This window comes from Cetorhinus maximus, unplaced genomic scaffold, assembly GCF_964194155.1.
Source record: "Cetorhinus maximus unplaced genomic scaffold, sCetMax3.hap1.1 HAP1_SCAFFOLD_3949, whole genome shotgun sequence".
NCBI lineage: Eukaryota > Metazoa > Chordata > Chondrichthyes > Lamniformes > Cetorhinidae > Cetorhinus > Cetorhinus maximus.
Genome location: NW_027599854.1, coordinates 1 through 14732, shown reverse-complemented (window position 1 = coordinate 14732; position 14732 = coordinate 1). Strand labels below are relative to the sequence as shown.

The window sequence follows — 14732 nt, the reverse complement described above, 5'->3', positions numbered from 1 at the left end:
TGGTTTAGAGGGGGCGGGGTTTAGAGTGAGAGGGTAGTGAGGGGACGGGGTTTAGAGTGAGGGGGCGGGGTTTAGAGTGAGGGGGCGGGGTTTAGAGTGAGGGGGCGGGGTTTAGAGTGAGGGAGTAGTAAGGGGCGGGGTTTAGTGTGAGGGGTAATGAGGGGAGGGGAGGGGTTTAGAGTGCGGGGGACGTGGGGGCGGTGTTTAGAGTGAGGGGGAAGTGGGGGCGGGGTTTGTAATGGGGGGCGGGGTTTAGAGTGATGGGACGGGGTTTAGAGTGAGGGGGCGGGGTTTAGTGTGAGGGGTAATGAGGGGAGGGGTTTAGAGTGAGGGGGCGGGGTTTAGAGTGAGAGGGTAGTGAGGGGACGGGGTTTAGAGTGAGGCGGTGGGGTTTAGAGTGAGGGGGCGGGGTTTGGAGTGAGGGGGCGGGGTTTGGAGTGAGGGGGCGGGGTTAGAGTGTGGGGGCGGGGTTTGGAGAGAGGTAGCGCGATTCGACGTGAGGGGGCGGGGTTTAGAGAGGGGCGAGGTTTGGAGCGAGTGCGGGGCAGGATTTGGAATGAGGGGGCGGGGTCATTCGGTAACCGGAAGTGATGTGCGGCTGCAGCCGGAAGTGCGCTGATGGCAGTAACGGGCCGATGTTGGGGTCCGGCCGCCGGGTCGGCGTCGGGCTTTCTGTGCCATTTGGGGACCAGCTGGGCGCGGGGGGCGAGCGGCCCCGGGCGCTGGCGGCTCTTCTCGGCCTCTGAGCTTCGCCAGGCGGAGGAGCCGCAATCGAGAACGGGGACCGGAGGGCAGCAGGTCAGTGCGGCCTGCGTCTGACGTCAGCGCGCTGCGGGAAGGGCGGGGCTTCCTGTTTCTGGCGTCTTGGTCGCGTGTCTCCTTTGACGTCATGGGAGGGGCGGAGCGTTTTGTCTGTGACGTCAGACTCATTAGGTTCTGTGTTTCGTCATAAGAGGGGCGGGGTCTCTTGAATGACGTCTGCGTGAGGCGGAGTCCCACCTGTGATGTCAGGGGCAGGGCCCTGTTTTTTGGTGCTGCGGGGGTGGAGTGGTTAGGGTCAGTGACCCTGCACGGGGAGGTCATGGGTCGCAGGTCACGTCGCCAAGGTGCTGATGACAACCCAGAGATGATCACCTGACCCCATATCACTGAGAGGCCATTCGGCCCCCTCAAAACCTGCTCCGCCCTTAATCCAGCCTGTGGCTGATCATCCCCCTCAACTCCACCTTAATCCAGCCTGTGGCTGATCGTCCACCTCAACTCCACCTTAATCCAGCCTGTGGCTGATCGTCCACCTCAACTCCACCTTAATCCAGCCTGTGGCTGATCTTCTCCCTCAACTCCACCTTAATCCAGCCTGTGGCTGATCATCCACCTCAACTCCACCTTAATCCAGCCTGTGGCTGATCTTCTCCCTCAACTCCACCTTAATCCAGCCTGTGGCTGATCATCCACCTCAACTCCACCTTAATCCAGCCTGTGGCTGATCGTCCACCTCAACTCCACCTTAATCCAGTCTGTGGCTGATCTTCTCCCTCAACTCCACCTTCTCGCACTCTCCCCACGTCCCTCGATCCCCTCAGTGTCCAAAAATCCTCTCGATCTCCCAGTCTTGAACCTACTCGATGACGGAGCCCCCACCGCTCTCTGGGGTAGGAGAATTCCAAAGATTCACAACCCTCCCGAGTGAAGACATTTCTCCTTCATCTCAGCCCAAAATGGCCGACCCCTTCTCCTGAGACTGGGACCCCCCGTGTTCTAGACTCTCCGGCCCGGGGAGGGGGAGGGAAACAGCCTCTCAGCATCGACCCTGTCAAATCCCTTCAGAATTTTCTACCTTTCAGTGAGACGACCTCTCATTCTTCGAAACTCCAGGGAATAGAGACTCATTCTCCTCAATCTCTCCTCCTGGGACAATCCCTCTCATCCCAGGGACCAGTCCTGGTGAACCTTCGTTACGCTCCCTCCAGGGCAAGGGATGTCCTTCCGTAAGGAGTAAGGAGACCAAAACCGGACCCAGAGCTCCGGGTGTGGCCTCACCCAACGCCCTGTATCATTGTAGGAAGAATTCTCGGAGCCTCTACTGATGCCAGTTCTCTCTCTCTCTCCCTCTCCCTCTCCTCTCCAGGAGGTGGCAGCCCAGACCCCGCTCTCCCGACGAGTGCAGGAGTTCAGACGCCTGTCCCGGGGTCTGCAGCAGGTCCACCCCAACGTGCTGGCCAAGGTGCTGAGGAAGGGCCTCCTCTTTGACAACCAGGAGCTGGTGGCCGTCGACAAGCCCTATGGGGTCCCGATGCAAGGTACTGGGGGAGATCCTGCGCGTGGATGGCGGTGGGGAGGGTGGGCGAGCCTCGGAATGACCCCCCTCCTCTCTCTCTCTCGCCCTCTCCAGCCGCTCCTGGCGCAGGTGCCAGCGTGCGGGACGTGCTCCCCATCCTGCCGAAGATGCTCTACGGGATGAAGGCATCGCCCCTGCACCTCTGCCACCGGCTGGACAAGGACACCAGCGGCGTGATGATCCTGGCCAGGGAGGAGGGGTCAGCGGAGGCCCTGCGGCATCACTTCAGGAGCCAACGGGTCACCAAGAAGTACTGGTGAGGGGCAAGGGGAAGGGTGGACCTGGGTTAACTGCATCGTCTCTCAGTCCGTCTGTGTGTGTGTGTGTGTGTGTGTGTGTGATATAACTCTGTTAGCTCCCTGTCTCTCAGTCCGTGTGTGTGTGTGTGTGATATAACTCTGTTAGCTCCCTGTCTCTCAGTGTGTCTGTGTGTGATATAACTCTGTTAGCTCCCTGTCTCTCAGTCCGTGTGTGTGTGTCTGTGTGTGTGATATAACTCTGTTAGCTCCCTGTCTCTCAGTCCGTGTGTGTGTGTGTGTCTGTGTGTGTGATATAACTCTGTTAGCTCCCTGTCTCTCAGTCCGTGTGTGTGTGTGTGTGTGTGTGTGTGATATAACTCTGTTAGCTCCCTGTCTCAGTCCGTGTGTGTGTGTGTGTGTGTGATATAACTCTGTTAGCTCCCTGTCTCTCAGTCCGTGTGGGTGTGTGTGTGTGTGTGTGATATAACTCTGTTAGCTCCCTGTCTCTCAGTCTGTGTGTGTGATATAACTCTGTTAACACCCGTCCCTCAGTCCGTGTGTGTGTGTGTGTGATATAACTCTGTTAGCTCCCTGTCTCTCAGTTCGAGTGTGTGTGTGTGTGAGATATAACTCTGTTAGCTCCCTGTCTCTCAGTCTGTGTGTGTGTGTGTGTGATATAACTCTGTTAGCTCCCTGTCTCTCAGTCTGTGTGTGTGTGTGTGTGATATAACTCTGTTAGCTCCCTGTCTCTCAGTCCGTGTGTGTGTGATATAACTCTGTTAACGCCCGTCCCTTTGTGTGTGTGTGTGTGTGATATAACTCTGTAGCTCCCTGTCTCTCAGTGTGTGTGTGTGATATAACTCTGTTAGCTCCCTGTCTCTCAGTGTGTGTGTGCGTGATATAACTCTGTTAACACCCGTCCCTGTGTGTGTGTGTGTGTGTGTGTGTGTGTGTGTGATATAACTCTGTTAGCTCCCTGTCTCTCAGTGTGTGTGTGTGGTGTGTGTGATATAACTCTGTTAGCTCCCTGTCTCTCAGTCTGTGTGTCTGTGTGTGATATAACTTTGTTAACACCCGTCCTCAGTCAGTGTGTGTGTGTGTGTGTGTGATATAACTGTGTTAGCTCCCTGTCTCTCAGTCCGTGTGTGTGTGATATAACTCTGTTTGCTCCCTGTCTCTCAGTCTGTGTGTGTGTGTGATATAACTCTGTTAGCTCCCTGTCTCTCAGTCCGTGTGTGTGTGTGGTGTGTGTGATATAACTCTGTTAGCTCCCTGTCTCTGTGTGTGGTGTGTGATATAACTCTGTTAGCTCCCTGTCTCTCAGTCTGTGTGTGTGTGTGGTGTGTGAGATATAACTCTGTTAGCTCCCTGTCTCTCAGTCTGTGTGTGTGTGTGTGATATAACTCTGTTAGCTCCCTGTCTCTCAGTGTGTGTGTGTGTGTGTGATATAACTCTGTTAGCTCCCTGTCTCTCAGTGTGTGTGTGTGGTGTGTGTGATATAACTCTGTTAGCTCCCTGTCTCTCAATGTCTGTGTGTGTGTGTGTGATATAACTCTGTTAGCTCCCTGTCTCTCAGAGTGTGTGTGTGTGTGGTGTGTGTGATATAACTCTGTTAGCTCCCTGTCTCTCAGTGTGTGTGTGTGATATAACTCTGTTAGCTCCCTGTCTCTCAGTCTGTGTGTGTGTGTGTGTGTCATATAACTCTGTTAGCTCCCTGTCTCTCTGTGTGTGTGTGTGTGTGTGGTGTGTGTGATATAACTCTGTTAGCTCCCTGTCTCTCAGTCTGTGTGTGTGATATAACTCTGTTAGCTCCCTGTCTCAGTCTGTGTGTGTGTGTGATATAACTCTGTTAGCTCCCTGTCTCTCAGTCTGTGTGTGTGTGTGTGTGTGTGATATAACTCTGTTAGCTCCCTGTCTCTCAGTGTGTGTGTGTGGTGTGTGTGATATAACTCTGTTAGCTCCCTGTCTCTCAGTGTGTGTGTGTGATATAACTCTGTTAGCTCCCTGTCTCTCAGTCTGTGTGTGTGTGTGTGTGTGATATAACTCTGTTAGCTCCCTGTCTCTCTGTGTGTGTGTGTGTGTGTGGTGTGTGTGATATAACTCTGTTAGCTCCCTGTCTCTCAGTCTGTGTGTGTGATATAACTCTGTTAGCTCCCTGTCTCTCAGAGTGTGTGTGTGTGTGGTGTGTGTGATATAACTCTGTTAGCTCCCTGTCTCTCAGTGTGTGTGTGTGATATAACTCTGTTAGCTCCCTGTCTCTCAGTCTGTGTGTGTGTGTGTGTGTGATATAACTCTGTTAGCTCCCTGTCTCTCTGTGTGTGTGTGTGTGTGTGTGGTGTGTGTGATATAACTCTGTTAGCTCCCTGTCTCTCAGTCTGTGTGTGTGATATAACTCTGTTAGCTCCCTGTCTCTCAGTCTGTGTGTGTGTGTGTGTGTGATATAACTCTGTTAGCTCCCTGTCTCTCAGTCCGTGTGTGTGTGATATAACTCTGTTAACGCCCGTCCCTTTGTGTGTGTGTGTGTGTGATATAACTCTGTAGCTCCCTGTCTCTCAGTGTGTGTGTGTGATATAACTCTGTTAGCTCCCTGTCTCTCAGTGTGTGTGTGCGTGATATAACTTTGTTAACACCCGTCCCTGTGTGTGTGTGTGTGTGTGTGTGTGTGTGAGATATAACTCTGTTAGCTCCCTGTCTCTCAGTCTGTGTGTCTGTGTGTGATATAACTTTGTTAACACCCGTCCTCAGTCAGTGTGTGTGTGCGTGTGTGAGATATAACTGTGTTAGCTCCCTGTCTCTCAGTCCGTGTGTGTGTGATATAACTCTGTTTGCTCCCTGTCTCTCAGTCTGTGTGTGTGTGTGATATAACTCTGTTAGCTCCCTGTCTCTCAGTCCGTGTGTGTGTGTGGTGTGTGTGATATAACTCTGTTAGCTCCCTGTCTCTGTGTGTGGTGTGTGATATAACTCTGTTAGCTCCCTGTCTCTCAGTCTGTGTGTGTGTGTGGTGTGTGAGATATAACTCTGTTAGCTCCCTGTCTCTCAGTCTGTGTGTGTGTGTGTGATATAACTCTGTTAGCTCCCTGTCTCTCAGTGTGTGTGTGTGTGTGTGATATAACTCTGTTAGCTCCCTGTCTCTCAGTGTGTGTGTGTGGTGTGTGTGATATAACTCTGTTAGCTCCCTGTCTCTCAGTCTGTGTGTGTGTGTGTGATATAACTCTGTTAGCTCCCTGTCTCTCAGAGTGTGTGTGGTGTGTGTGATATAACTCTGTTAGCTCCCTGTCTCTCAGTGTGTGTGTGTGATATAACTCTGTTAGCTCCCTGTCTCTCAGTCTGTGTGTGTGTGTGTGTGTGATATAACTCTGTTAGCTCCCTGTCTCTCTGTGTGTGTGTGTGTGTGTGGTGTGTGTGATATAACTCTGTTAGCTCCCTGTCTCTCAGTCTGTGTGTGTGATATAACTCTGTTAGCTCCCTGTCTCAGTCTGTGTGTGTGTGTGTGTGTGTGTGTGATATAACTCTGTTAGCTCCCTGTCTCTCAGTCTGTGTGTGTGTGTGATATAACTCTGTTAGCTCCCTGTCTCTCAGTCTGTGTGTGTGTGTGTGTGTGTGATATAACTCTGTTAGCTCCCTGTCTCTCAGTGTGTGTGTGTGGTGTGTGTGATATAACTCTGTTAGCTCCCTGTCTCTCAGTGTGTGTGTGTGATATAACTCTGTTAGCTCCCTGTCTCTCAGTCTGTGTGTGTGTGTGTGTGTGATATAACTCTGTTAGCTCCCTGTCTCTCTGTGTGTGTGTGTGTGTGTGTGTGGTGTGTGTGATATAACTCTGTTAGCTCCCTGTCTCTCAGTCTGTGTGTGTGATATAACTCTGTTAGCTCCCTGTCTCTCAGAGTGTGTGTGTGTGTGGTGTGTGTGATATAACTCTGTTAGCTCCCTGTCTCTCAGTGTGTGTGTGTGATATAACTCTGTTAGCTCCCTGTCTCTCAGTCTGTGTGTGTGTGTGTGTGTGATATAACTCTGTTAGCTCCCTGTCTCTCTGTGTGTGTGTGTGTGTGTGTGGTGTGTGTGATATAACTCTGTTAGCTCCCTGTCTCTCAGTCTGTGTGTGTGATATAACTCTGTTAGCTCCCTGTCTCTCAGTCTGTGTGTGTGTGTGTGTGTGATATAACTCTGTTAGCTCCCTGTCTCTCAGTCCGTGTGTGTGTGATATAACTCTGTTAACGCCCGTCCCTTTGTGTGTGTGTGTGTGTGATATAACTCTGTAGCTCCCTGTCTCTCAGTGTGTGTGTGATATAACTCTGTTAGCTCCCTGTCTCTCAGTGTGTGTGTGCGTGATATAACTCTGTTAACACCCGTCCCTGTGTGTGTGTGTGTGTGTGTGTGTGTGTGAGATATAACTCTGTTAGCTCCCTGTCTCTCAGTCTGTGTGTCTGTGTGTGATATAACTTTGTTAACACCCGTCCTCAGTCAGTGTGTGTGTGTGTGTGTGTGAGATATAACTGTGTTAGCTCCCTGTCTCTCAGTCCGTGTGTGTGTGATATAACTCTGTTTGCTCCCTGTCTCTCAGTCTGTGTGTGTGTGTGATATAACTCTGTTAGCTCCCTGTCTCTCAGTCCGTGTGTGTGTGTGGTGTGTGTGATATAACTCTGTTAGCTCCCTGTCTCTGTGTGTGGTGTGTGATATAACTCTGTTAGCTCCCTGTCTCTCAGTCTGTGTGTGTGTGTGGTGTGTGAGATATAACTCTGTTAACGCCCGTCCCTTTGTGTGTGTGTGTGTGTGATATAACTCTGTAGCTCCCTGTCTCTCAGTGTGTGTGTGTGATATAACTCTGTTAGCTCCCTGTCTCTCAGTGTGTGTGTGCGTGATATAACTTTGTTAACACCCGTCCCTGTGTGTGTGTGTGTGTGTGTGTGTGTGTGAGATATAACTCTGTTAGCTCCCTGTCTCTCAGTCTGTGTGTCTGTGTGTGATATAACTTTGTTAACACCCGTCCTCAGTCAGTGTGTGTGTGCGTGTGTGAGATATAACTGTGTTAGCTCCCTGTCTCTCAGTCCGTGTGTGTGTGATATAACTCTGTTTGCTCCCTGTCTCTCAGTCTGTGTGTGTGTGTGATATAACTCTGTTAGCTCCCTGTCTCTCAGTCCGTGTGTGTGTGTGTGGTGTGTGTGATATAACTCTGTTAGCTCCCTGTCTCTGTGTGTGGTGTGTGATATAACTCTGTTAGCTCCCTGTCTCTCAGTCTGTGTGTGTGTGTGGTGTGTGAGATATAACTCTGTTAGCTCCCTGTCTCTCAGTCTGTGTGTGTGTGTGTGATATAACTCTGTTAGCTCCCTGTCTCTCAGTGTGTGTGTGTGTGTGTGATATAACTCTGTTAGCTCCCTGTCTCTCAGTGTGTGTGTGTGGTGTGTGTGATATAACTCTGTTAGCTCCCTGTCTCTCAGTCTGTGTGTGTGTGTGTGATATAACTCTGTTAGCTCCCTGTCTCTCAGAGTGTGTGTGGTGTGTGTGATATAACTCTGTTAGCTCCCTGTCTCTCAGTGTGTGTGTGTGATATAACTCTGTTAGCTCCCTGTCTCTCAGTCTGTGTGTGTGTGTGTGTGTGATATAACTCTGTTAGCTCCCTGTCTCTCTGTGTGTGTGTGTGTGTGTGGTGTGTGTGATATAACTCTGTTAGCTCCCTGTCTCTCAGTCTGTGTGTGTGATATAACTCTGTTAGCTCCCTGTCTCAGTCTGTGTGTGTGTGTGTGTGTGTGTGTGATATAACTCTGTTAGCTCCCTGTCTCTCAGTCTGTGTGTGTGTGTGATATAACTCTGTTAGCTCCCTGTCTCTCAGTCTGTGTGTGTGTGTGTGTGTGTGATATAACTCTGTTAGCTCCCTGTCTCTCAGTGTGTGTGTGTGGTGTGTGTGATATAACTCTGTTAGCTCCCTGTCTCTCAGTGTGTGTGTGTGATATAACTCTGTTAGCTCCCTGTCTCTCAGTCTGTGTGTGTGTGTGTGTGTGATATAACTCTGTTAGCTCCCTGTCTCTCTGTGTGTGTGTGTGTGTGTGTGTGGTGTGTGTGATATAACTCTGTTAGCTCCCTGTCTCTCAGTCTGTGTGTGTGATATAACTCTGTTAGCTCCCTGTCTCTCAGAGTGTGTGTGTGTGTGGTGTGTGTGATATAACTCTGTTAGCTCCCTGTCTCTCAGTGTGTGTGTGTGATATAACTCTGTTAGCTCCCTGTCTCTCAGTCTGTGTGTGTGTGTGTGTGTGATATAACTCTGTTAGCTCCCTGTCTCTCTGTGTGTGTGTGTGTGTGTGTGGTGTGTGTGATATAACTCTGTTAGCTCCCTGTCTCTCAGTCTGTGTGTGTGATATAACTCTGTTAGCTCCCTGTCTCTCAGTCTGTGTGTGTGTGTGTGTGTGATATAACTCTGTTAGCTCCCTGTCTCTCAGTCCGTGTGTGTGTGATATAACTCTGTTAACGCCCGTCCCTTTGTGTGTGTGTGTGTGTGATATAACTCTGTAGCTCCCTGTCTCTCAGTGTGTGTGTGATATAACTCTGTTAGCTCCCTGTCTCTCAGTGTGTGTGTGCGTGATATAACTCTGTTAACACCCGTCCCTGTGTGTGTGTGTGTGTGTGTGTGTGTGTGAGATATAACTCTGTTAGCTCCCTGTCTCTCAGTCTGTGTGTCTGTGTGTGATATAACTTTGTTAACACCCGTCCTCAGTCAGTGTGTGTGTGTGTGTGTGTGAGATATAACTGTGTTAGCTCCCTGTCTCTCAGTCCGTGTGTGTGTGATATAACTCTGTTTGCTCCCTGTCTCTCAGTCTGTGTGTGTGTGTGATATAACTCTGTTAGCTCCCTGTCTCTCAGTCCGTGTGTGTGTGTGGTGTGTGTGATATAACTCTGTTAGCTCCCTGTCTCTGTGTGTGGTGTGTGATATAACTCTGTTAGCTCCCTGTCTCTCAGTCTGTGTGTGTGTGTGGTGTGTGAGATATAACTCTGTTAGCTCCCTGTCTCTCAGTCTGTGTGTGTGTGTGATATAACTCTGTTAGCTCCCTGTCTCTCAGTGTGTGTGTGTGTGTGTGTGATATAACTCTGTTAGCTCCCTGTCTCTCAGTGTGTGTGTGTGATATAACTCTGTTAGCTCCCTGTCTCTCAGTCTGTGTGTGTGTGTGTGTGTGATATAACTCTGTTAGCTCCCTGTCTCTCTGTGTGTGTGTGTGTGTGTGTGTGGTGTGTGTGATATAACTCTGTTAGCTCCCTGTCTCTCAGTCTGTGTGTGTGATATAACTCTGTTAGCTCCCTGTCTCTCAGAGTGTGTGTGTGTGTGGTGTGTGTGATATAACTCTGTTAGCTCCCTGTCTCTCAGTGTGTGTGTGTGATATAACTCTGTTAGCTCCCTGTCTCTCAGTCTGTGTGTGTGTGTGTGTGTGTGATATAACTCTGTTAGCTCCCTGTCTCTCTGTGTGTGTGTGTGTGTGTGTGGTGTGTGTGATATAACTCTGTTAGCTCCCTGTCTCTCAGTCTGTGTGTGTGATATAACTCTGTTAGCTCCCTGTCTCTCAGTCTGTGTGTGTGTGTGGTGTGTGATATAACTCTGTAGCTCCCTGTCTCTCAGTGTGTGTGTGTGATATAACTCTGTTAGCTCCCTGTCTCTCAGTGTGTGTGTGCGTGATATAACTCTGTTAACACCCGTCCCTGAGTGTGTGTGTGTGTGTGTGTGAGATATAACTCTGTTAGCTCCCTGTCTCTCAGTGTGTGTGTGTGGTGTGTGTGATATAACTCTGTTAGCTCCCTGTCTCTCAGTGTGTGTGTGTGTGTGTGTGATATAACTCTGTTAGCTCCCTGTCTCTCAGAGTGTGTGTGTGTGTGGTGTGTGTGATATAACTCTGTTAGCTCCCTGTCTCTCAGTGTGTGTGTGTGATATAACTCTGTTAGCTCCCTGTCTCTCAGTCTGTGTGTGTGTGTGTGTGTGATATAACTCTGTTAGCTCCCTGTCTCTCTGTGTGTGTGTGTGTGTGTGTGGTGTGTGTGATATAACTCTGTTAGCTCCCTGTCTCTCAGTCTGTGTGTGTGATATAACTCTGTTAGCTCCCTGTCTCAGTCTGTGTGTGTGTGTGTGTGTGTGATATAACTCTGTTAGCTCCCTGTCTCTCAGTCTGTGTGTGTGTGTGATATAACTCTGTTAGCTCCCTGTCTCTCAGTCTGTGTGTGTGTGTGTGTGTGTGATATAACTCTGTTAGCTCCCTGTCTCTCAGTCTGTGTGTGTGTGTGTGTGATATAACTCTGTTAGCTCCCTGTCTCTCAGTCTGTGTGTGTGTGTGTGTGTGTGATATAACTCTGTTAGCTCCCTGTCTCTCAGTCTGTGTGTGTGATATAACTCTGTTAGCTCCCTGTCTCTCAGTGTGTGTGTGTGTGTGATATAACTCTGTTAGCTCCCTGTCTTTCAGTCTGTGTGTGTGTGTGTGTGTGTGTGATATAACTCTGTTAGCTCCCTGTCTCTCAGTCTGTGTGTGTGTGTGTGTGATATAACTCTGTTAGCTCCCTGTCTCTCAGTCCGTGTGTGTGTGATATAACTCTGTTAGCTCCCTGTCTCTCAGTCCGTGTGTGTGTGTGATATAACTCTGTTAGCTCCCTGTCTCTCAGTCTGTGTGTGTGTGTGTGTGTGATATAACTCTGTTAGCTCCCTGTCTCTCAGTCCGTGTGTGTGTGATATAACTCTGTTAACGCCCGTCCCTTTGTGTGTGTGTGTGTGTGATATAACTCTGTAGCTCCCTGTCTCTCAGTGTGTGTGTGTGATATAACTCTGTTAGCTCCCTGTCTCTCAGTGTGTGTGTGCGTGATATAACTCTGTTAACACCCGTCCCTGAGTGTGTGTGTGTGTGTGTGAGATATAACTCTGTTAGCTCTCTGTCTCTCAGTCTGTGTGTGTGTGTGTGTGTGTGATATAACTCTGTTAGCTCCCTGTCTCTCAGTCTGTGTGTGTGTGATATAACTGTTACACACATACTGAGAGACGGGGGGGTTAATAATTATATCACACACACATATACGGAGAGACAAGAGGTCAACATAGTTATATCACACACACAGACACAAACAATCCCCCCCACCCTGTCTGTGTGTGTATATGTGTGATATAACTGTTACACACAGAAGTGGGGGGGTTAACAGTTATATCTCTCACACACACACAGACGAGAGGTTGTTTGTGTGTGTGTGTGTGTGTGTGATATAACTGTGTTAACCACCCTGTGTCTCAGTGTGTGGGTGTGAGAGAGAGAGAGAGATATCACTGTGTTAACCATCTTTATTTCTCTCGCTGTCTCAGGGTAATTACTGTTGGGATTCCAGTCCCATCTGAAGGAGTCATCGATATTCCCATCATCGAGAGGGAGGTCAGCAGCCCTAGGAAGCACTTCAAGGTGTGTTGGTGGCTCATTTTCCAATATACTGTCCCCGTCAAACACTTCCAGGACAGGTACAGCACGGGGTTAGATACAGAATAAAGCTCCCTCTACACTGTCCCCATCAAACACTCCCAGGACAGGTACAGCACGGGGTTAGATACAGAGTAAAGCTCCCTCTACACTGTCCCCATCAAATACTCCCAGGACAGGTACAGCACAGGGTTAGATACAGAGTAAAGCTCCCTCTACACTGTCCCCATCAAACACTCCCAGGACAGGTACAGCACGGGGTCAGATACAGAGTAAAGCTCCCTCTACACCGTCCCCCATCAAACACTCCCAGGACAGGTACAGCACGGGGTTAGATACAGAGTAAAGCTCCCTCTACACTGTCTCCATCAAACACTCCCAGGACAGGTACAGCACGGGGTTAGATACAGAGTAATGCTCCCTCTACACTGTCCCCATCAAACACTCCCAGGACAGGTACAGCACGGGGTTAGATACAGAGTAAAGCTCCCTCTACACTGTCCCCATCAAACACTCCCAGGACAGGTACAGCACAGGGTTAGATACAGAATAAAGCTCTCCCTCTGTTTCTTCCTCTCTCTCTCTCTCTTTCTTCCTCTCTCACTTTCTCTCTCTGTTTCTTCCTCTCTCTCTCTGTTTCTTCCTCTCTCTCTCTCTCTGTTTCTTCCTCTCTCTCTCTCTCTGTTTCTTCCTCTCTCACTCTCTCTGTTTCTTCCTCTCTCTCTCTCTCTGTTTCGTCCTCACTCTCTCTCTGTTTCTTCCTCTCTCACTCTCTCTCTCTGTTTCTTCCTCTCTCTCTCTGTTTCTTCCTCTCTCTCTCTGTTTCTTTCTCTCTCTCTCTGTTTCTTCCTCTCTCTCTCTCTCTGTTTCTTCCTCTCTCACTCTGTTTCTTCCTCTCTCACTCTCTCTCTGTTTCTTCCTCTCTCACTCTCTCTGTTTCTTCCTCTCACTCTCTCTGTTTCTTCCTCTCACTCTCTGTTTCTTCCTCTCTCACTCTCTCTGTTTCTTCCTCTCTCTCTCTCTCTGTTTCTTCCTCTCTCACTCTCTCTCTTTCTTCCTCTCTCTCTCTCTGTTTCTTCCTCTCTCACTCTCTCTGTTTCTTCCTCTCTCTCTCTCTGTTTCTTCCTCTCTCACTCTCTCTCTGTTTCTCACTCTCTCTCTCTGTTTCTTCCTCTCTCACTCTCTCTGTTTCTTCCTCTCTCACTCTCTCTGTTTCTTCCTCTCTCACTCTCTCTCTCTCTGTTTCTTCCTCTCTCTCTCTGTTTCTTCCTCTCTCACTCTCTCTCTGTTTCTTCCTCACTCTGTTTCTTCCTCTCTCACTCTCTCTCTGTTTCTTCCTCTCTCTCTCTGTTTCTTCCTCACTCTCTCTCTCTCTCTCTGTTTCTTCCTCACTCTCTGTTTCTTCCTCTCTCACTCTCTCTCTCTGTTTCTTCCTCACTCTCTGTTTCTTCCTCTCTCACTCTCTCTCTCTGTTTCTTCCTCTCTCACTCTCTCTGTTTCTTCCTCTCTCACTCTCTCTGTTTCTTCCTCTCTCTCTCTGTTTCTTCCTCTCTCTCTCTCTCTCTGTTTCTTCCTCTCTCTGTTTCTCCCTCTCACTCTCTGTTTCTTCCTCTCTCACTCTCTCTCTCTGTTTCTTCCTCTCTCACTCTCTCTCTGTTTCTTCCTCTCTCACTCTCTCTGTTTCTTCCTCTCTCACTCTGTTTCTTCCTCTCTCTCTCTGTTTCTTCCTCACTCTCTGTTTCTTCCTCTCTCACTCTCTCTCTCTCTGTTTCTTCCTCTCTCTCTCTCTGTTTCTTCCTCTCTCACTCTCTCTGTTTCTTCCTCACTCTCTGTTTCTTCCTCTCTCTCTCTGTTTCTTCCTCTCTCTCTCTGTTTCTTCCTCTCTCTCTGTTTCTTCCTCACTCTCTGTTTCTTCCTCTCTCACTCTCTCACTGTTTCTTCCTCTCTCTCTCTGTTTCTTCCTCTCTCTCTGTTTCTTCCTCTCTCTCTCTGTTTCTTCCTCTCTCTCTCTGTTTCTTCCTCTCTCTCTCTGTTTCTTCCTCTCTCTCTGTTTCTTCCTCTTTCTGTTTCTTCCTCTTTCTGTTTCTTCCTCTCTCTGTTTCTTCCTCTCTCTCTCTCTCTGTTTCTCACTCTCTCTCTGTTTCTTCCTCTCTCTCTGTTTCTCACTCTCTCTGTTTCTCTCACACTCTCTCTCTCTGTTTCTCTCACTCTCTCTCTCTGTTTCTCACTCTCTTACTCTCTCTCTCTCTCCCGCAGATGGCCCTGGCTCCTCTGTTCCGTGTTGGCGATGTGGAGGGCACCATGCTGAGGGTGCGTCAGAATCGTGCTGCCCGCAGCGCCGTGACCCGCTACCGCGTGCTGGAAAGTTCCGGATGCACCGCCTTGGTGGAGCTGCAGCTAATCACAGGTGAGGAGCGGCGAGGCCCCAAGGGCCCTGAGGCTGGCTGATCGCCCCATCTCCGGCCCCGCCCCCATCTCCGGCCCCGCCCCCATCTCCGGCCCCGCCCCCCATCTCCGACCTCCCCTTTCCAACGCAAACTCCATTGAATGTGTTGTCACCTCCCCAAATCCATGTCCCTCTTTGCCCGAGCTCCATTCTTCTCTGTCTCATCGGAGCCGGAGAATCACTAGCAATGACTCCTCTCCCTGCTCCCGCACCCTTCCCTCCGGAGTACCCCCCCCTACCCTACCCCATCACTCACTCTTTCCTCTCTCTCTGTCTGTCTCTCCCAGGTG

General features: G+C 49.7%; 1 protein-coding gene across 1 annotated transcript; it reads left to right on the top strand.

The window, feature by feature from the left end:
- The first annotated feature begins 575 nt into the window (after positions 1-575).
- Positions 576-14444, top strand: LOC144678279 (pseudouridylate synthase RPUSD4, mitochondrial-like). Its single transcript, XM_078538121.1, has 5 exons — positions 576-798; positions 2129-2300; positions 2393-2594; positions 11888-11981; positions 14253-14444. The coding sequence occupies exons 1-5, from the start codon at positions 619-621 to the stop codon at positions 14442-14444; spliced, it is 840 nt and encodes a 279-aa protein (XP_078394247.1). The 5' UTR covers positions 576-618.
- The last annotated feature ends 288 nt before the right edge of the window (positions 14445-14732 follow it).

What these genes read in the sequence shown, in the direction of transcription:
- LOC144678279 (XM_078538121.1), top strand. Translation starts at nt 619, where the DNA reads ATGGCAGTAACGGGCCGATGTTGGGGTCCGGCCGCCGGGTCGGCGTCG. An exon ending in CGGGGACCGGAGGGCAGCAG is followed by an intron (nt 799 to 2,128) that starts GTCAGTGCGGCC and finishes TCTCCTCTCCAG; the next exon opens with GAGGTGGCAGCCCAGACCCC. An exon ending in CTATGGGGTCCCGATGCAAG is followed by an intron (nt 2,301 to 2,392) that starts GTACTGGGGGAG and finishes CGCCCTCTCCAG; the next exon opens with CCGCTCCTGGCGCAGGTGCC.